The 21,645-nt window shown below is 38.3% G+C and overlaps 1 protein-coding gene across 1 annotated transcript; it reads left to right on the top strand.

The window, feature by feature from the left end:
* The first annotated feature begins 485 nt into the window (after positions 1 to 485).
* Positions 486 to 21,230, top strand: PYGO1 (pygopus family PHD finger 1). Its single transcript, XM_021693978.1, has 3 exons — positions 486 to 628; positions 18,397 to 18,482; positions 19,503 to 21,230. Exons 1-3 carry the CDS (start codon positions 580 to 582, stop codon positions 20,625 to 20,627), a joined length of 1,260 nt encoding a protein of 419 aa, XP_021549653.1. The 5' UTR covers positions 486 to 579; the 3' UTR covers positions 20,628 to 21,230.
* Positions 21,231 to 21,645: the final 415 nt, after the last annotated feature.

Raw genomic sequence — 21,645 nt, 5'->3', positions numbered from 1 at the left:
GGGCTGGGGAGCTCAGGGCGGGGAAGCCGCGGGGCCGCGCCACGTCCCTCGCCCGCCCCAGAGCGCGTTTTGCAGGCGGCTCCAGGCTGGGGGCTTTTGTGTCTGCGACTCGGGAGCGGCGAGAGCGCAGACCTCCTCCTCAGAGGGCGCTGTGAGTGCGCCGCCTGGGCCCGGCCGCCCGCCTCCTGCCTCCCCTGTCAGCGGCTCCCGAGGCGGCGGCGGCGGCGGCGGCGAAGAAGAAGAAGAAGAAGAAGAAGAAGGAGTGGGAGGAGGCGGCGGCGGCGGCGCACTCGTCCTCCGCACATGCCGGCCCCGGGCGGGGGGCCGCCCCCAGGCCGCGCTCCCGGCCGCCGCCGCTGAACCCGGCCAGCCCCCGCTCGCCGCCCGGCCGCCCCGAGGCCTCGTCTTCCTCCCAAACTTTGCAAAGTCGGCCCGCGTCCCCGCCGCCCTCGGCCGCGCCTCGGCTCGGAGGCTCGCCTCGCAGCCGCAGCGGCCCCGCGAGGAGAAGGAGCCGCCGCCGCAGCATCAAAGAGACCGAATTCCCGCGGCCTGGGGGGGAGTCATGCTTTGCGGTCTGTAATGTCAGCAGAACAGGAGAAGGATCCCATTTCGCTGAAGAGAGTTCGAGGTAACCGGGAAGGGCACGGGATGGGGGGGATCGGGGTGAGTGGGGTGCGCGGGGGCCGCGTGCCCGGCCGCTGGGAGGCCACCGGGCTCTGTCCGGGCCTAACTCCGCGCAGCCCGCGCGTCCCGCCTGCGCCCCGGGGCTGAGGCTGCGGTTCGAGGCGCGCGGCCCCGGAGCCCGCTCGCCCCAGACACCCGCGCGGAGCCCTCGCCTCCTCGACTTTGTGTTAGGCGGCAGTTGAAGCCGCGCTCAGCATCCCTCGGTACCCCGCTCCTCTCCCACCTTAGCTCATTCGCGAGACAGCACAATAGGCACCTCGAAGGGTGAGAAAGAAGCACCCCCCCCCCGGCAGAGACCACGAACGATGCCCACCCCCCAAAAAGTAAGTTGGACTGCTCAAGAGTTGACGCTTTGAGGAAGGTGTACCGGGCCTTCGCGTCTCTCCCAGCCCCCTTCCCACCTCAAAGGCAACAAATATACAGCTTATTTTGCTTGGGTTTACGAGGAGACACTATATAAATTCAAAAGGCATTTTCTTTATTGCCTCGTGGGTAAGAATCAAATCACCTAAAATCAATTTTATACGTGATTGGTTTGCTTCTTCCTTGCACACTAGTTAGGAAATTTCCTGCTGCCTTACTATCTCAGAAAAATCGGAGGGAACGCTGTACCAGACAAAAGATAATGCATGTAAGTTCACAGATGCCAAATACGGCTGGAAATTTGGGGGATATCCTCCAGTTTTTATTTTCAGCTCTAAATAGGGTTAAGGCTGAAAGTCCCAAAGTTGAAATAACACTGTTTGTTCATTAAGCAAATATTTATTGAACATGTACTGTGTGCTATGCAATGTTCTTGGCACTGGGGTACAACAGTGAACAAAGCAGAAAGAGTCTTCACCTGGCAGGAGTTCACACTCTAAACAGATAATGAACAAAAGGTATAGAATATCAAATAGTAAGTGCTCTGGAGATAAACAAAGCAGGTAAAGTGGTTAAGAAATACATCAGAGGTGGAGAGGTGTGGATTATGTGTAAGAGGACTCATGTGGAAGATGATGTTTGAGCCAGGACCAAAGGAAGTGATAGACCAGAGCCATATAGATATGTGTGGGAAGAGCAGTCTCAGCAAAAGGAACAGCAAGTGCAAAGGCCCTGGGTCTGGAATTTGCCTAGTGTATTAAAGCAACAGCAAAGAAGTTATGGTAACCAGCAGAGAATGAGCAAAGGGAGAGTAGTATGAGCTGAAGAGAAAGATAGGGTGAGAAGAGGTGTGTGTGTGTGTGTGTGTGTGTGTTTGTGTGTGTGTGTATGTATGTGTATATGTATATATTTAGGATTTTATTGATTTGAGAGAAAGAGTGCACATGCATGAGGGGAGGAGGGGCAGAAAGAGAGGGAGAAGCAGACTCCCTGCTGAGCAGGGGCTCAGTCCCAGGACCCCAAGATCATGACCTGAGCCCAAGGCAGCCGCTTAACTGACTGAGCCACCCAGGCGGCCCAAGAATTATATTTTTAACAGGGTTTTATTGGCTGCTCTGTGGAGAGTAGACTATAGGGAACAAGGGCTGAGGCACGGAAGCTAGTTAGGAGGCTATTGCCATAATCCTTTCATCCAAACAGGATAAAGTGCTTTATAAATCAGTAAGTAGTAAGGTAAATTTCCAATTGACTTAAGTGATGTAGAGATCAAGAACCACGGTCATTCACCTATGTTTTTGTTCCACATGACTAGAGATTAAACCTAGAGAACTGGATTATAACACAGTGACAATGTGGTACCCAAAAAACATCACTTGAGTATTTAGGTAGAGATTGATTTTCTTAGCCATTTAAGCAAAAACATAATTTAGAGCAGAATATTGTTTTTAAGGCTTAATATCAGCATAGGTTTTCTATTTCGGCTTTCTTTTCTATTTGTGGTTTTGAGTTGCCAAACCCTTTAAGGAATAGACTTTCCTGAGATACAGTTATTCCTTTGATATTCTTGCCATATTATTTTGCCTATTATTATAAATTACTTTGGGGTTGAAGGAAAAAGAAAGAGGGCTCTCAAGTTTATACCTTTGAACTCAATTATCAATCTTAATCAAATGTAATTTTGAATAAAATTGATGGGTATTTTATTGTAGGTCAAGAGCACAGATCTATCTTTATTTTGTTCCAGCTACTGCTTTTAAGTTTGGTGGCTTAGCTGTTTTTCGTTGGCTCAGGTGTCAGCTCAAGAATATTCTGCGAGTTAAGTACCAGAATAAAAGGCAAAGCACTTTTTAAAATAAAAAGTCAATATGAGGAGGGGTTTTTACAATAAGTCACTTTGTTGTGGCTATAACAATTTTTTTCCATTTTATTTATTTATTTATTTTTTAAATTTAATTTTATTATATTGTGTTAATCACCATACATTACATCATTAGTTTTTTGTTTTTTGTTTTTTTTTAAAGATTTTATTTATTTTTTGACAGAGAGAGAGACAGCAAGAGAGGGAACACAAGCAGGGGGAGTGGGAGAGGGAGAAGCAGGCTTCCCGCTAAGCAAGGAGCCCGATGTGGGGCTCGATCCCAGGACTCCGGGATCACGACCTGAGCCGAAGGCAGACGCTTAACGACTGAGCCACCCAGGTGCCCCACATCATTAGTTTTTGATGTAGTGTTCCATGATTCATTGTTTGCATGCTCCATGCAGTATGTGCCCTCTTTAATACCCATCACCAGGCTATAACAATTTTTAAAACATTTTTGGATTATTTTATAAAAGGTACCAGAATATCTGCATGAGTTCTTCTGAAGCACAGTTCTGCTGAACTTGACTGCTCTGCAACTTTTTGTTGTAATTTATATCCTAAGACTGCATGCAGGATGTGGTCTTTGCAGAACATAAACTGTGAGCAGTGCTTCTTAAACTGTTTCCCATCCACCCATGTATACAGACAGATTTAAATAGTTAAGTATTTATTTCATATGTATTATAAAAAATATAAGTCATCAAACCTCTTGTTTAGGATAAGGCCAATATACACACACACAGTTTCAATTTAAAGAAATTATTAAGCAAATAGTATTATAGATGGAACTCAGACATGGCAAAATTATGACAACATGAATGACTAAGGACTTTATCAGTAGTATACTGTGTAGATCAAAAGTATCATATTCCCTGGGATATTTTTAAAAATGTAGGTTTCTGGGCCCACAGAATCAGGATTTCTGGGAGATTTCTCTACATCTTTAACAAGATCTCCCATGTTCCTTATACTTACTAAGGTTTGAGAACTGCTGATGGTAGACCTAGATTGAAAAGGTGAGTGGACAAGAGGAAGCTGATTTGTGGTCTTCTAAACTTGTCCTGATATTTTAATATTAGATTCAGAATTGCTATTTAGTGGCAAAGTATCTTTTTTTTAAAGATTTTATTTATTTATTCATGAGAGACAGAGAGAGAGAGAGAGGCAGAGGGAGAAGCAGGCTCCCAAGGAGCAGAGAGCCCGACGCGGGACTCGATCCCAGGACCCTGGGATCATGACCTGAGCTGAAGGCAGACGCTTAACCATCTGAGTAGTGGCAAAGTATCTTACTTTTATTTTCTATCAGTTGTTACCATCCCCAGTCCCTCAGCCCTTGATTATAAGAAAGATCCATGAAGATAGGTACAATATCTTGGTTATCTTTCTATTTCTCCCCTCATTGCTTTGCCTGCAGTAAATGCCAAATGAATGAATGAGTGAATACATGAAGTAACTCATTCATATGTTTATGCTGATTTTTGATTGTCTGTTCTCTTAGAATGTTACCTGTCATCCTTATTTTAACCAACATTCTCATTATCCAGTATTCTTAGAACTCTTAGGTGTTGATCTGATCACAATATCCATTCATTTATTCAGCAAATATTTATTGAGCAGTCATAGCACCAGACAGTGGAAATATTGATTAAGAAGGCATAATTCTGTCTTCAAGAAATCTTTAGGATGCAGACAAATAAGTAGTTACAAACAGCATGAGAAGTGCTGTGATCATCTACAGGAAATAATGGAACATATAACCTATCTTTAAGGGAATCAAGGAATGCCTCCTGGAGAAGTGTTCTAAGAAGCAGTGAGGGTTCCTTTGTGGAAATGATGTAGAAAGAGTAGCAATGAGGATGGGTCTAGTAAGTCAGCAGTGGTTTTAAGAAGGCACTTCTGGGAGAAAACCACATTTTTCAAGTAGTGAAATTTAAGTGATAAAGATGTGATGTAAAGAAGCTTGGTGGTAGAAAGACATAGCCAATAGCTTGGAAAGATAGAGTTAAGAGAAAGTGTCTTTATATTTCCTTTGAAAAAAGACAAACATACTGGTAGACTTACAGAAGAACTGTAAGGGGGAGAAACTGAGAGGGGAGAAACTGAAAAGCAGCAGAAGAGAGGATAATTCATTAATAAAGCATTCATACATGTTTTTAAATAAGTACTATGTGCTAGGCACTCGATGTGGGAAGCTAGAGATGAGACAGAAAAGGCTTCTTTCTCAAAAGTCAGGTCTCTGTATGTGAGAGAAGGGAAATAGCATCGAGGTTTGAATGAAATGAAGAGGTAGTCTTGGAGGAAAAAAAGAGTGAAGAAAGACAGAAATTTAGAGATGAAGAAGGAAGTTGAGGATTCATTCCAGATGAAGTGTTTTTAACCAGAGTTAGCTGGTTAAACACTGGAGAGATTGGGATGTGTTTTAGAATGGGATAATAGCACAGAGATACCATAAAAGTAGTAAAAGTAGACTTTACTAAAAAATGTAGGCCATGTAGAGTGAGTGTATGGAGGATTTGGATTAAGGTTGGAGAAGAAATGTAATTTACGTAGTCATAAAGTGGAGAGGAAGAGCCAGTGGAAGTCTAAAGGAAAGATTTTAGGGGGTTTTGTTGTTTTATTTTTTAATTGCTACAAAAAAGGGCTGGGCAGATTATCAGGAAAGTAGTTTGTTTTTCAACACATTACATGAATATCCCCCTGAGATGTTTCAGTGTGCACAATGGATATACATGGTTTGGAACTGAGTAAAGTGGGCTGAGCCAGAAATAGAGACCTGGAAGTTATCAGTAAACAAGTCAGTACTAATTGATGCCTTGGGAGTAGATAGCTCACCTGTGAGAGTGAAAAGTGAGAAGAGAAAAGCATTGAGAAAAGCACCTTTAGGAACGCTAATACTTAGAAGACAAAAGGGAAAAGAGGACCCTGAAGAGCAGAATGTGAAGGAGTAGCCTAAGAGGTAGAAGAGAAGAACCAACAGAAATATAAAAGGAAGAGCGGATTTATGAGGGGAAGATAAATGAATTTTGTTTTTAGCCTGTTGACTGAAATGTATCTATCTGTGAGATGTCCAGTGTGCTCTTTCTCCCACATTCCCTATCTTGGTGAACATCATTTATCCAGTGACCCAAACCCATCTCCCATTCCCACCCAACACTTGCCCAGAGTCCTAGAATATTTGTCTCCTTACTATGTTTTGAACCCACCATCTCCTTGGCCTTTCTATAACCACTTCTTTAGTTCAGACTTTATCTTTTTGATTATTATCATAGGCCTCTCACTGGTTTCCTGGCCTCCTGTTTTGTCCCTCTTAATCTATTTTCCACATTGCTACTGCTGGTGATAAATTTTAACTACTATCTATTGAGTACTTACCAAGCAGTTTGTTAATTGTTTTAAATGGATGTCTTGTTTAATCCTATCAAGAACCCTTTGAGTTAGTTGTTATTATTATCATTCTAGATTTACAGTTGATGAACTGATACTCAGAGAGGTCAAGTACTACATGGTTAAATAACATTCAAGTTTACCCAGCTAGTAAGTGACAAAGCTAGAACTAAACTCTAGGGCTGAAAGTCTTAGTTACTGTGTTCCATGGCCAGTGTGCTCCAAAACACAATTCAGTCATGTTACTCTTTTTTTTCTGTAAAATTCTTTAGTGGTTCCCCATTATCTTTGGATAAAAATCCAACCTTCTTATATTGGTTCTTTTTGGTCCAGGCCCACCCCTTAGTTCTCCATCCTTCATATTCCATGAAACGCTCTCCTGTGTCCAGGTCTGAGATAATCACATTTCCTTTCTAGATGTTGTCATGGTTTCTCTTGCCTTTGAACCTTTCTTTGCACATTCTGTTCCTTCTGTTAGGCTTGCCCTCTTTTTTCCCCACCTTTGGTAGGATACTCATTCTCACGGCATCAACTTTGTTGAAACTTCCCAGGAAGTGTTTCCTGATACTCCCTCCCTCAGTCAGAATTAGATGGGACATCCTTATGTTCCGTCAACATCCTGTGCTCATGTCTATCATGATATTTATCACATTCAATTTAAGAGTTTCAAAAAAAGAAAGACAAAATTTTTCTCTAGATTATGGGATCCTTATAGGGAGGAATTATTATTTTTATTTGTGTACTTAAATAAGCTCAACAGATGTTTCTGAACTCTAATTTGATGAGTGTTAACAAAGAGGTTTCAATAACTTAGGTAATTTAGTCTTCCTAGTTTGCTTTCCCCAGAAGTGGGGAGGAGTTATCTCTTGGGAAGATTACACAATTCTCTCTTCTAACAGTCTTATTCCAGGCAATTTAAGGGGTCTAAGTCATCTTTACCTTCAAGGCATCCCTAATGTATGGTCAAGAGTGATTTCAGGTCTCCTTTCCTATTCCCAGTCTGTATAGACATGTTAATAGCAATGTTGAGAAATAATACGGCATTTGTCTCTGGAGCCTCGCTGCTGGGATCGTATCCCATTTCTACTGTTTACTATCTGTGTGGTCTTTGGCAAGTTACTTAACCTCTCTGTACATCAATTTCCTCATGCAAAACGAGAATAATACTTGTATTTATCTCATAGAGTTCTTTAAAGGATTAAATGTGTTAATATATATAAAGCACTTAAAGCAGTGCCTGGTACATTCTAAGTTATCTGTTCACTTTTAAAATCAGAAATAGAATATACATTCTAAAATACACAGTCTAAAATACAAGTAATATGATCGACATTCACTTTTAGGTATTTGATCAATTAATAAGTAAAAGACAGCATATTTTTTCTTGTTTTGATTGGGAGTGGATACGAACTGAACGGAAATAAAGGTTCTCTCCCTTTATGGAAAAGACAATGAACCAAAAAAATTACAAAAGCAGAAGCCCCTCATATTTCACAATTTTGCTGAAACAGACAGGTACAAGCTGTTTATTACACGATTTTTATGAATATTTGCAGTTTTGTTCTCCTTTATTTCTGAAGTTTTTTGTTTAAAAATTTGGTTGACTTTGTTATAAAATAAGTTTATTATTAGAGGCATTATTATATAGAGTCAGCTTCACACATGAATGCCATCCACCCACCCCCCTATAAGCTTTACATTTGTTAGCAACTTTAAACCTCATGCACCTCAGTAATAAAAAGATCATTAGCCTGGGGGAGAACAGCTGGTATAAGAATCACAAATATTTGAAACCTTAAATCACAGATGTTGAGGGTTTTCAGAATTTAATATTTATTACATGCCCAGATTGATCTAGGTTCTGGGCATCACATGGCAGACACTTTCTGCCTTGCATTCTAAAAGAGTATAATGGCATTTTCATTTCAGTCATATAAGGCCATTTCTTATAATACTATATTGACATATTAATTCATAATATTGCCATTCAGTGGTAGAGACCAGTGTTAACAGAAGTACATGTTTCAGGTGAAGGCAAAGCTGTTAGCTAAGATGTTCACATCCATAGTAAATGATAGAATAAACTGACATTATATCCCAGACTTCTGTGCTATTATGAAAAACTGATATTTGTCCACTGAATGTGTTGACAGTGCTTGATACTAGATCTTTTGATAGGGTGTTAAATACTATAGAAACTGAAATGAAGTGAAATTATGGTATAGTTTAGTCTAAAGGAAAGCAAAAGGAAAACTAATATTTGAGTGTCCACTGTGTGCCAGGCAGTTTGTTTAAGCACTGCCCTAGTCAGTTCAGGCTGCTGTAACAGAATACCATAGACTGGGTGGCTTATAAACAATAGCAATTTATTTGGCACAATTCTGGAGGCTAGGAAGTCCAAGATCAAGGTGTCAGCAGATTTTGTATCTGGTGAGGGCCTGCTTCCTGGGCAGTCTTCTTATTGTGTTATAACATGCGGAAGGGCCAAAGGAGCCCTCCCAGGTCTGTTTTATAGGGACACTAATTCCTTTCATGAGGGCACGGTCTGATCACCTCCCACAGCCCCTCCTCCAAAGTACCATCAAACTGGGGATTAGGATTTCAACAAGTAAATTTTGGGAGGGACACAGACTCTGTTTGTGTCATTGAATCAGCATAGTAATTAGAATGCATACTTAGTTGAACTACTCTTGAAGCAAAGCTGTTTTTGAAGGAAACAAAATGTAAAATATTATTAAAAATTTTATTGAAGTAGAGTTGACACACAGTGTTAACGTTAGTTTCAGGTGTACAACATAGTAATTTGACAACTCTGTGTTACACTATGCTCACCACAAGTGTAGCTACCATCTGTCACCGTATAGTGCTATTACAGTACTCTTGTTGACTGTATTCCCTATGCTGGACCTTTTATCCCCCTGACTTATTCATTCCATAACTGGAAGCCTGAATCTCCCACTCCCCTTCGCCCACTTTTCCCTTCCTCTCTTCCCCTCCCCTCTGCCAGCCACCAGTTTGTTCTCTGTATTTATGGGTCTGTTTCTGCTTTTCTTGTTTGTTTTGTTTTTTAGATTCCACATAAAAGTGAAATCACATGGTATTTGGTTTTTTCTGTCTGGCTTATTTTACTTAGTATAATGCCCTCTAGGTCCACACATGCTGTCCTAAATGGCAGGATCTCATTCTTTTTTATGGCTGAGTGCTATTCCAGTGTAGGGTGTGTGTGTGTGTGTGTCCATGTGTGTGTGTGTAGGGTGTGTGTGTGTGTGTGTGTGTCCCCGTGTGTGTGTGTGTGTCCCCCCGTGTGTCCCGTGTGTGTGTGTGTGTGTGTGGCCATGTGTGTGTGTGTGTCTGTCCCCGTGTGTCCCGTGTGTGTGTGTGTGTCCCCGTGTGTCCCGTGTGTGTGTGTGTGTGTGTGGCCGTGTGTCCCATCTTCTTTATGCATTCACCCAGCAGTGGACACTTAGGTTGCTTCTGTATCTTGGCCATTGTAAATAATGCTGCAATAAGCGTAGGGGCGCATATGTTTTCTATGTGGTCTCTTATATTGTGCAGAAGCTGTTCAGTCAGCCCTCAGTTGTTCTTCAAAAGGAATTGCTCAATAAATAGGTGTAATTTGGTGTGTCCATGAAGGAGCTGAGTTCAAGGTCTTCCTACATCACCATCTTGGATTGGAACCCCATTATAAAATATGTTAAAATAATACAGTCACATTATTTATGAGAACAGTCAATATCACAAACCAAACCATTATTGCAAATAAAGTGAAGCTAAAAAATGAAAATTTAAATGACATAAGAGGCATGCCACTATCTAGTGTACAGAACAATGTCCTCACTTCCTTTTTAAGGACTTGGAGGCTGAAGTAGATTCTTTAACAGAAGAAATAAAAAGGTGGAATATATATAATATATAATGTAATTAGAACAAAAAAATACGTAGAAGTCCTAGAGCAAATAATCCACAGTTTACAAAAATAAGAAGTACTTACAGATAGAAAAAATAATTTTATACTTACAAATAGATTTCATATTAAAAAATCTTTAATTTGTAGATTCTTTAGATGAGAAAAAATTGCCTTGTTTAATAGATGAGACTCTCCAGTAAGACTGTGAAGAGACACATATTTCAACTTCCAGCTCCAGATAAGGGTTAAAGGGTAAAGGAGAGATAAGAGAATTATTTTGTTTAATTGAGATTGAGTGGCATGATGTAGGGTGATAATATCTAGAGAGAGAAAATTTCTTTGCTTTCTTAAGATGAGTGAGGCTTCGGGCGCCTGGGTGGCTCAGTTGGTTAAGCGACTGCCTTCGGCTCAGGTCATGATCCTGGAGTCCCTGGATCGAGTCCCGCATTGGGCTCCCTGCTCGGCGAGGAGCCTGCTTCTCCCTCTAACCCTCCCCCCTCTCATGTACTCTCTCTCTCTCTCTCATTCTCACTCTCTCAAATAAATAAATCTTTAAAAAAAAAAAAAAGATGAGCGAGGCTTCTTGTTCCATTTTTGTCATCACCCTTTCCCACACTTGTTCCCCTTGTGCATTCAGAGGTCACTGGGCAGGTAGGAGTGCAGAGATGAGATAATCGGAGGGGGAGACAACCAGGAGAGACTATGGACTCTGAGAAACAAACTGAGGGTTCTAGAGGGGAGGAGGGTGGGGGGATGGGTCAGCCTGGTGATGGGTATTAAAGAGGGCACGTATTGAATGGAGCACTGGGTGTTATGTGCAAACAATGAATCATGGAACACTACATCAAAAACTAATGATGTAATGTATGATGACTAACATAACATAATAAAAAAAGGTTTAAAAAATAAATAAATAAAACTTACAAGGAAAAAAAAAGAAATTCAAGTATTAACAGATTAAAAGTATCACAGTGGCCAGTGTTAACAATGAGCTTTGACAGTTTCCTTTTTCTTGGTTCTCTGCCCCACAGCTCTCAGCTCCTGACTGAGTAGTCATGGTTTACCTTGCAGAGCTAATGGCAGGTATATAGAGCAGCTGGAGAGAAGCTTTGGTACCAGAAGTTCTTAGGGTAACCTAAACGACTAGCTCTGTAACCACTGCTTTCCCGTTCCCTGGATTCTGACCTTTTACTTTATTTTTAAAGAGTGAGAATCATGGAAATTCTTGGTAGCTTGTATTCTAATTAGCCCTGATGTCTGTGATTCTGATCTAACATTATGATTACCTCACAGAGAAGAACCACCAGTGTTACAGGTAGCAGCAGGAAGGACCCAGGTAAGGCCAAGAGTCAGAACCATTGAAGATGTTATGTAGTTAACTCTTTAGATGAACAACAAATGGAGCAATAGACACCAGTGGAACTTGAAGATTTGCTTTATGGAGGGAAATGTTAGACTCTTAAATAAAAAATTAATACCATGAAAGTCAGTTTCTAAAAAGAATTTAAGGTGGTTTTACTCACATATTACTTGAAAATAATGTTTATTTAAATAGCTGCAAATGTCAGAGCCTTGCCTTATAGTGAATACAAGCAATGTCATTAAATTTTTGGAAAGTGAACAGAGATGTACATACCATTAATTAAGAGTACTTTTTGTCCATCTTTAAATTACAGCATTTTAATTGTAAAATTATAATTATTCAGTATTCTTAATGCTATGAGTGGGAATTTATATCTTCTAGATTGGAGACTAGAGATTAATTTATTACTAATTGTTTTTATTTTTAGGAATTACATTTTTCTTTTTATATTTTTGTTATAGTGAAATATCCATGACAGATGTTAGGAAATACAGGACTTTGTTGTTTGGTACCTTTGTTTATTTATATAACCACTTTATTATTTGACCTCTAAAATCATTGCTAATTCTTTTTCCCTACCACACTCATCAAAATTTCTAGGTATTCATATTTGAGAACAACACATTTCTCTGCTCAGCATGTCAGTATATACTGTTAAGGAAAAGTGAATACGATTTGTTAATATGGAATCATCAGTTCATTTTATATGGGCTACTGGGTAGTTATAAATTAGTAATAGATTCAATCATTCCTGAACCATCAGATTTTGAATCAATGGCTGTGAGGGGTGGACTGGATCTCACTATTAGTTCTTTACTTACCATCTACTGAAATGGGATTACTACCACATCAAAGAATTTAAAAATAGGAGTTCCTTTAGTTTGAACCAGAAGTTTTCATTTTTGTCTTTTGTGGTCCACTGAAGAAGACAGTATGTGTATAAGATTTTAGGGAGGCAAACTAGTATCTTAGAAGTATATAAATCTAGTTTTACCCAAACAATCAAAAGAAAAATAGATAAATTGGAGTTCATCAAAATTAAAAACGTGTCAAAGGACACTATCAAAGTGAAAAGACATCCCACAGACTAGAAGAAAATATTTGAAAATCTTATTACTGGTAACAGTCTAGTATCCAGAATATATATAGAATTCTTACAACTTGGGCGCCTGGGTGGCTCAGATGGTTAAGCGTCTGCCTTCGGCTCAGGTCATGATCCCTCTCCCCTCTCATGCTGTTTCTCGCTCGCTCGCTCTCTAAAAAATAAATAAAATCTTTAAAAAAAAAAAAAAAAGAATTCTTACAACTGAACAAAAAAGATAAACAACTTAACAAAAAAATAGACAAATGACTGGAATAGGCATTTCGTCAAAGAAAAAATATATATAGATCAATAAGTATATGAAAAGGTGTTCAACATCATTAGTAATTTTGAATATGCTGATTAAAACCACAATGAGATACCAGTTTATACTTTCTAGAATTCTAGGCTACATTGAAAATACAAACAGAGGAGAGTCAGTCAGTTGAGCGTCTGACTCTTGGTTTCCACTCAGGTCATGATCTCAGAGTTGTGAGATTCTGCCCTGTGTCAGGCTCCACACTTAATGAGGAGTCTACTTTGGATTCTCTCCTTCTCTCTCTGCCCATACCCCTGCTCTCTCTCTCTCTAAAAAAAAATCTTTAAAAAAATTAAATTAAATTAAAAAGAAACAAAATAAGTGTTGGGGAGGATGTGAAGAAACTGGAACCCTCAGACTTAGCAGGTGGGAATGTAGAATAGTGCAGCCACTATGTAGAGCAGTTGGGCAGTTCCTCAAAACGTTAAACTTAAGAGATACCATATCACCCAGTGATTCTATTACCAGGTATATACCCAAGAGAATTGAAAACATATGTTTATATAAAAACTGGTACATAAATATTCATAGCAGCATTATTCTTAGTAGCCAAAAAGTAGAAAAACTCAAGTTGTTCACCAACTGATCAATGGATAATATAATGTGGTATATCTCTACAATGGAATATTATTTGGCTATAAAAAGGAAATAATACATAATATAACATGAATAAACCTTGAAAACATTACTCTAGTGTAAGTGAAACAAGACACAAAAAGCCGCCACATATTGTATGATTCCATTTATATAACATATCCAGAATACATAAATATGTATAAGTAGATTCATGACTGCTAGGGCCTGGGGGACTGGGAAATGACTGCTAATGAGTATATGATGGGGTGATGGTAATGTTCTGGCATTAAATAGTGGTAATGGTTGTACAACCTTATGAATATCCTCAAAAACTTAAAAGCAAAAAGAAACAAAACCCTGGTTTTAGATTTCTGTGCTGCTTTTTATCAGTGGTATGACTCCTTTGCATTCTGTTTCTTTTTCTTCCTTTAAAAAGTGGCGATGACTTACCTACCTCTTAGGTTGTTAATGAAGATTGAGTTAAAGAACATAGATACAGTCAGATATAGACTTCTAAGTTAAGATGGTAGAACAAAACTACAGAATCTCTTTTTAAATTCCAAGTGAAATGAACCAAAGCCATTTTTGAAAAAGAGCAAAAATGTGCAGCAACAGCGGCAAACAAAGGAAGTGGCACAGCCCAATAACGTAATTCTGAAACAGTGCAAAATGCACTGTCTTAGGTTCTAAGACAATCTCTGCCCTTGAAAGCTATTAGTGATTTACAGAATTTTGAGAATTCTTATTAATAACCCCAAGTCTGGAGAGAAGGAAATTAAATGACTATTCTTTATATTCTCATTCTTTTGAGTAAGAAAAAAATGAATGAAACAAAAAGTTAAAAAAAAAAAAAGAGGACTGTGACAGAAAAGTCTCCAGGGATACAAACTGAATCAGGGAACACAGGAAACCTCCCATATGAGTGGGTTACCACACCCCCTGACTAGGTAGATGTGCCTTTAACAAAATGTCAGAATTAAAAACCTGGATGTTCCACGGAAACACAAGAGGTTAATCTTACTAATATAGGCAAGTGTTCAAAAGAGATAATAGCGTATCCAGTCACATGAAAATGATAACATTTGTATAAAAGTGAGTAAGTTGGCTTTACTTCACAAATGTCAGTTTTGAGTTGAATATTAAAATAATTTAAAGGGGAAAAATCACATGATTATCTCAGTAGATAAAGCATATTACCTAAACCAAGTAATCTTAGATGTGAAAAAAAGAGAGTCAGAAAGTCACCCATGTTAAATCAGAGCAAATAAAAGATCTAGACAGAATTGCAAGATGATAAAAGCATAACTATGCAAACATAGTATTGCAAACTAATGAATTAACAAAAAAAAAAGGAAAAGAAATAGCATGCAGAAGATGAAGACCCATAACCTAAAAGACAGAAGGAAAGATTTCACATGTACGTCAAGTGGTAGACCTTAATGAAAAAACAAAACAAAAATAAAAGCAAGAGTTCAAAGACAGGACGATTAATACAACAAAAGCTTACTCATAGATATGGTGGTAAAAATTTCTCTAGCATAATGATAACTAATGCCCCCAAAATAGAGCACTCAACAAAGAGCAGAAAAAGTATTCAAAGATGTGATAAAAGAAAATTTAGCTGAAATAAAGAATTGAATCAGAGATAGAAAAAGTAGATGGATGGAAATGGGATGGAAAAAGTAGAATAAGATATGATACCATATTATCTTAAACATTCAAAGTTCCATGAATGCTATCTAAAATTAAGAAAATTAAGAAAAGAAAAGACATACATTTTTCAAACTTAATGTTTTCCTTGATGTCTTTTCTTAGAGGATTCTTTCCAAAAACTTCTCTTATGGTAAAGAAATATTTAACATATTCTATAGTTTAATTCATTTCTTTTTTCCTTTATTACATTATAATAAAGTTAAAATTTAATGTTTTTATTTAAAAATAGTATCCATCTTTGTAAAGGTATTACTATTGCTCTATATTCACGGAAGTAGGTAGGTAATAAGCTAGATGTGTGGAATGATGTTAACTTAGTAGTAATGACAGTTTCTGGCTGGTGGCACTTGAGATATGTATCAGTCAGGGTCTAGTCGGAGATAGAAACCATACCAGTTATTTTTAATAGAATTTAATATAAGGTATTGTTAACAGACGTTAAACTGGTGACAAAATAGGATACTAAAGTTTTCACAGAGGTATCGACTGTGGGAAGCAGCTACCATTCCTGATGCCACAGGAGAGAAGTTGGAATTATTAGAATATATAAATTCACAGGAGCGGCCCTGTGGAGTTTAAACTCAGATCTCTGAGAAGGAGGTGCTGCTTATTCTAGTATTAATGCCTCTGGACTCTGAGGGTGGGCCCCGTGGGCCTGGGATTCAAATACCTGGTGCTAATGTGTCTGAGGAGGGCACAAAAAGGCTGTTTGGGATAATAAGTGAGGTAAAAAACAATGTAATTTTGTTCTAGTTGTCTAGCCAGAACAGGGACTACCTTTCCAATTATTAGAAGTATTCCTCCGTGTCTCTCAATATAGAACTTTTGAAGGTTTTTATTCATACTGATCTTGTGCATTTTTTAAATTTATTGCTATTTTAGTTTAGTTTTGTTCCTATAAATGAAAACTTTTCTTCTACTCTATCTTTTGACTGGTTTTAGTTTGTGTATAAAAAAGCTGCTTATGTTTAAATATTAATTTAACATCCAGAATCCTTACTGAATTTTGTTACCGTTTGTCAGTTTTTCACCTTCATAGTATATAGGCTTCTCTAAATAGCTCTTAGAGATACCTGCTTTGCATTTTGTTAGGTGGGGGTCTTTGTCCAACACACTGATTTCTCTTTATTGTCAAGTACCATTTCTTTTCCTGAACTATTACTGTAAAAGACTGATCTTCCTGCTTCTACCCCTGTCCCACCATCAATTAATTCTCAACACAACTGCTAATATAATACTTCTAAAACTTAAATCATACCACTTTCCTGCTCAAAACCCTTAAATGATCATCCGCTGTTCTTCAGATAAAATTCACATTCCTTAGCATAAACTACAAGGCGTTGTGTCTTAGTCTGCTTGGGCTGCAAGAACAAAGTATCATAGACGGGGTGGCTTCAACAACAGAAATTTATTTTCCCACAGTTTGGAGGCTGGGAAGTCCAAGATTAAGGTGCTAGCCAATTCACTTCCTGGTGAGTGCTCTCTTTCTGGTTTGCAGATGCCCACCTTCTCGCCCGTGTCCTCACATGGCCTTCCTGTGTTTGTACTCGGAGGGGAGTGGTGGAGAACAGACTCTTCTTTCTCCTAAGGCCACTAATCACATCTTAAGGGCCTGACCCTCATGACCTGATGTAATCTTCATTACCTCCCAAGGGCACTACATTCAAATACCATCATACTGTGGGGTAGGGCTTCAAAATAAGAATTTTGAGGGGCACCTGGGTGGCTCAGTTGGTTAAGCAGCTGCCTTCGGCTCAGGTCATGATCCCAGGGTCCTGGGATCGAGCCCTGCATCGGGCTCCCTGCTCAGCAGAGAGCCTGCTTCTCCCTTTCCCTCTGCCTGACACTCTGCCTACTTGTGCTCTCTATCTCTCTGTCAAGTAAATAAATAAATAAATCTTAAAAAAAAAAAAAAATTTTGAGGGGACACATTCTGTCCATACTGCTCTAAATGATCTGGTCCCTACCTATCTCTTTAACCTCTTCTAGTGGCACTCTCCAGAGTCCCTTAACACACTGGCCTCTTTTAAATTTCTCAAACACATTGGGCTTCTTTCTACTTAAGAATCTTTACACATGCTGTTCTCTGCCTAGAGGCTCTTCCTTATGCTGTTTACATGAGAGATTTGTTATCCTCCTGTAAGTCTCAGTTTATTTATTTTATTTTATTTTTATTTTATTTTTTTATCCTGTAGGTCTCAGTTTAAATACCCCTTTTCTCAGAATCCACATGTGTGAGTAGGTCTCCTCTAATTGTCAACTCACTGAACTTATTTATTAATCTATTACAAATGTGTATCTATATATGCATACATAATTTTATTCTGTCTACTCTTGTAATAATCAGAATCCTCCATAATAAAAAGTGTTTTTGTAATGGAAAAAAATTCTACTGATAAACTTTCAAGCTTTTGCTTTTGTTTGATCGTATACTGTTGAGAAAATAATACATACATTGTTGTACTTTGACCATACCTTTAAGAATTTAAAGGCTACATACCTTTAATGCTATAATTCCAGTTCTAAGAATGATTTGTACATGTATTTAAGACACTTGTACATAGATTTTCATTGCAGACAGCAAAATTTTGGAAACAACCTAAATATCCATCAATAGGGAGGGAGCTAGTTTAATGAATTATGGTATAATCATACCATGAAATACTACTCAGTTATTAGGTGATAGAGCAGTTCTGTATGTAATTATGTGGAATGATTTTCAAGAAGAAAGCAAGGTGTAGAGAACATAGTGTATAGTATGCATGCCATGGTTTGTGTACTCCCCGCAAAAGATACCATGCTGGAATTTATCTAGATTATCTTCTGAAAGATAGAGCAAAAACTAGTGGTTGCCTCCAGGATAAGAAACCAGATGACTAAAGCTTCAAGTGTAGGATGGAGACTTTCTCACTGAAAGAATAATAAAAAATACTATGGAAGTAGAGATGAATGTTTCTGGCTGAAATTATGGGGAAGACTTTTTGAAGAACAAAGATTTTTTTTAAAAAAGCTTAGATTGCTTTTATCTAACAAAAATAGAACACATATTAACAGGTAATTATGATAGATATTGCTGTGAAAGATGTAAAATGATTTCAGTTACAAGTGGAAATGTTATCTGGAATTTTTTTTTTTTTTTTTTTAGGTGGTGATAGTGGACTGGATGGGTTAGGAGGACCAGGTGTACAACTAGGAAGCCCAGACAAGAAAAAACGCAAGACAAATACACAGGTAAATTGACATTTTCTTTAATAACAGTTTTTGTTCGCTGATAAGATCAAGCTGATGAGGTAAATTTAAATTTGGTCATGAGTTTGTTTCCTATCCTCATTCATAACCTAATCGTGAATTCTGCAGTGATTTTTTTTTTTTACTCTGCGACCAGTGGCTATTGTTGGCCTATAGGCCTAAAGTGGGTATTGCAAGAAGGAAGTGTAGGCAGACAAATTAAAATGCTTATCCTTAAATCTAACTTAAAAAGCATAGATACCTGTACTTCCGCTAAAAGATTGTAAAATCTGGGGACACAGGTTTAAACTGAAGCAGTGTTCAGCTGCTATAATAATTCGTACATATGTATCATTAGGCGGTCATGGTGGAAGTATCTTTTATGTATAACCTGTGCTTGGATAATCGTTATAAAAACAGGCCTCTGTGCTTTTATCCCCTGTGAATTTGAAGCACTCTTTTTCTTTTAAAGACTGAGAGGAAGTATGATGTGTATACAGATTACTTTTTTCCATTTTGGCCACCATCTGTTAAACTTGCAGTGTGACTAAAACTGGAAGTTTATTTTTCCATTCTGAGGCCAAGAGCATAGTACTTGGGGAATACTTTAATAGCTACTCCCTGAAGTTAAGCTAGTAAAAAAACTTAGATCCTGTTTATTCTTACTTAATTTTATGGTTTAAGTGAAGGATTCTAGAATTATAGTTAAGCATATTAAACGAAAGTTATATAATGAAGCTTCTTTTGAAGCTTAAATACCTTTGGAATTTGAAGTAACAATGAGTTTGAGCTCAGAAAAGCATACCTTCTTTCCTTTCCTAAAGGAAGAAATCTACACATTTTAATCATTAAATAGAATTAAATATGAAAACTATTTGGAATTGAAAGGTCAAATGAAGAATTAGATTTTCTTAACACATAGCAAGAGAAATTTGATTAAAGCTAGGTTGTTACGTGTTAAGATAACAGTTTTAATGACTTCTTTGATCGAAACATGTACTTTATTCTACATTCTCATTTCAGGGGCCTTCTTTTCCTCCATTGTCTGAGTATGCTCCACCACCAAATCCAAACTCTGACCATCTAGTGGCTGCTAATCCATTTGATGACAACTATAATACTATTTCCTATAAACCACTGCCTTCATCAAATCCATATCTTGGCCCTGGTTATCCTGGCTTTGGAGGCTATAGCACATTCAGAATGCCACCTCACGTTCCTCCAAGAATGTCTTCCCCATACTGTGGTCCTTACTCACTCAGGAATCAGCCACACCCATTTCCGCAGAATCCTTTGGGCATGGGTTTTAATCGACCTCATGCTTTTAACTTTGGGCCACATGATAATTCAAGCTTTGGAAATCCATCTTATAATAATGCACTAAGTCAGAATGTTAACATGCCTAATCAACATTTTCGACAAAATCCTGCTGAAAACTTCAATCAGATTCCTCCACAGAATGCTAACCAAGTGTCTAACCCTGACTTGGCATCTAACTTTGTCCCTGGAAATAACTCAAATTTTACTTCTCCGTTAGAATCTAATCATTCTTTTATTCCTCCCCCAAACACTTTCAGTCAAGCAAAAGCACCACCCCAAAAACAAGACTTTAGTCAAGGAGCAACCAAAAACACTAATCAAAATTCCTCTGCTCATCCACCTCACTTAAATATGGATGACACAGTGAATCAGAGTAATATTGAGTTAAAAAATGTTAATCGAAACAATGCAGTAAATCAAGAGACTAGCCGTTCGAGTACCGCAGAAGCTACAAATAACAGCCATGCAAATGGGACACAGAATAAGCCACGACAACCTAGAGCTGCCCCAGATACATGCGCCACTGAAAAAAGCAATAAATCCTCTCTCCACCCAAGCCGTCATGGCCATTCTTCTTCTGACCCAGTGTATCCTTGTGGAATTTGTACAAACGAAGTGAATGATGATCAGGATGCCATCTTGTGTGAAGCCTCTTGTCAGAAGTGGTTTCATCGGATCTGCACTGGAATGACTGAAACCGCTTATGGTCTCCTGACTGCAGAGGCATCAGCAGTATGGGGCTGTGATACCTGTATGGCTGACAAGGATGTCCAGTTGATGCGTACTCGGGAAACTTTTGGTCCACCTGCAGTGGGCAGTGATGCTTAATCACCGGCATTAACTAAAGGGTTTTTTGGTTTTTTTTTTTCTCCTGTGTCTTACAGAGGTTCAGTGACACAGGATTTTAATGTTTTACATTATTTTTTTAAATGCACACACAAAAAGATTATTTACCTTTTAGTTTTTATTAATATTCTACTTCATTACCAGTGCAAATTTTGTGTTGTCTTTGTTTGCTATCTTAAATGAGAATAATGTATATGGGGGTGCTTTAGAAAGTACTATACAAATAAATGTTAGGTGTTGTTGTTAATCATAAAAAAGCCTCTTGAAGCTTCAAAATAATATATAGCAAATATAGGCAAATTTTGACTTTTAAAAGTTAGAATCATTGAAAAATGTACATTGCAGAGCTGAACTTTGGCAATATTACATTAAATGGTTCAAAAAATTTTTCAAGGATCTATTTGATATGTTTTCAGAAAAAACTATGTGTAGTTATAACATGGAAGAAAGCATACATTTTAATGGATGTTTTAAAAAATAATAGATATGTTACCAGATTTCTTCCCACTAGGGTCCTTGAAATTAGTGACGTTCCTATTTTCAAGTCAGTCTTTTCAAGATATGTTTGTACAGATATGAGACAGATGTTAGTATATAGTAGATGCTCAGTAAGTATTTGTTGATTAACTTGTGGATTGTACCACATGAAATTGCTAATATTATTAGATCAGTTGAAAAATGACTGCAGGTGGTAGAGTTGAAGTGAAGTGTGTTTCTAGTTGTGCTGTTTAGAATTATAATAGTATTAAGCTCTTCATTCCGTTTCCTTTGATTATTGAGTTGTTTTGTTATTGTTTTCCGGAGAAATAACATAGTATCCTCGGAAGAATTGCAAATACTCCTTTTAATATGATTTCAAGCCAGGACATAACTGCAAATGACATAGGTGGAAACATCAAGTTGTCCTTAGAAGGCTCAGCTGGTGAAAGAACTGCTCAGTGGTGGTTTGGAAAGTCTTTTTCTGGGGATCTGGATTCAAAGACAAGCCTCAGGGGAGATC

The sequence above is a fragment of the Neomonachus schauinslandi genome, chromosome 9, assembly GCF_002201575.2.
Source record: "Neomonachus schauinslandi chromosome 9, ASM220157v2, whole genome shotgun sequence".
Classification (NCBI taxonomy): Eukaryota; Metazoa; Chordata; class Mammalia; order Carnivora; family Phocidae; genus Neomonachus; species Neomonachus schauinslandi.
Note: the sequence above shows the minus strand (reverse complement) of the source record. Positions and strands in the feature narration are given on the sequence as shown.

Excerpts from the sequence above, each read along its gene's own strand:
- PYGO1 (XM_021693978.1), top strand. The coding sequence starts at position 580 with ATGTCAGCAGAACAGGAGAAGGATCCCATTTCGCTGAAGAGAGTTCGA. Across the intron at positions 629-18,396 it reads TTCGCTGAAGAGAGTTCGAG|GTGGTGATAGTGGACTGGAT; the intron begins GTAACCGGGAAG and ends TTTTTTTTTTAG. Across the intron at positions 18,483-19,502 it reads AACGCAAGACAAATACACAG|GGGCCTTCTTTTCCTCCATT; the intron begins GTAAATTGACAT and ends TTCTCATTTCAG.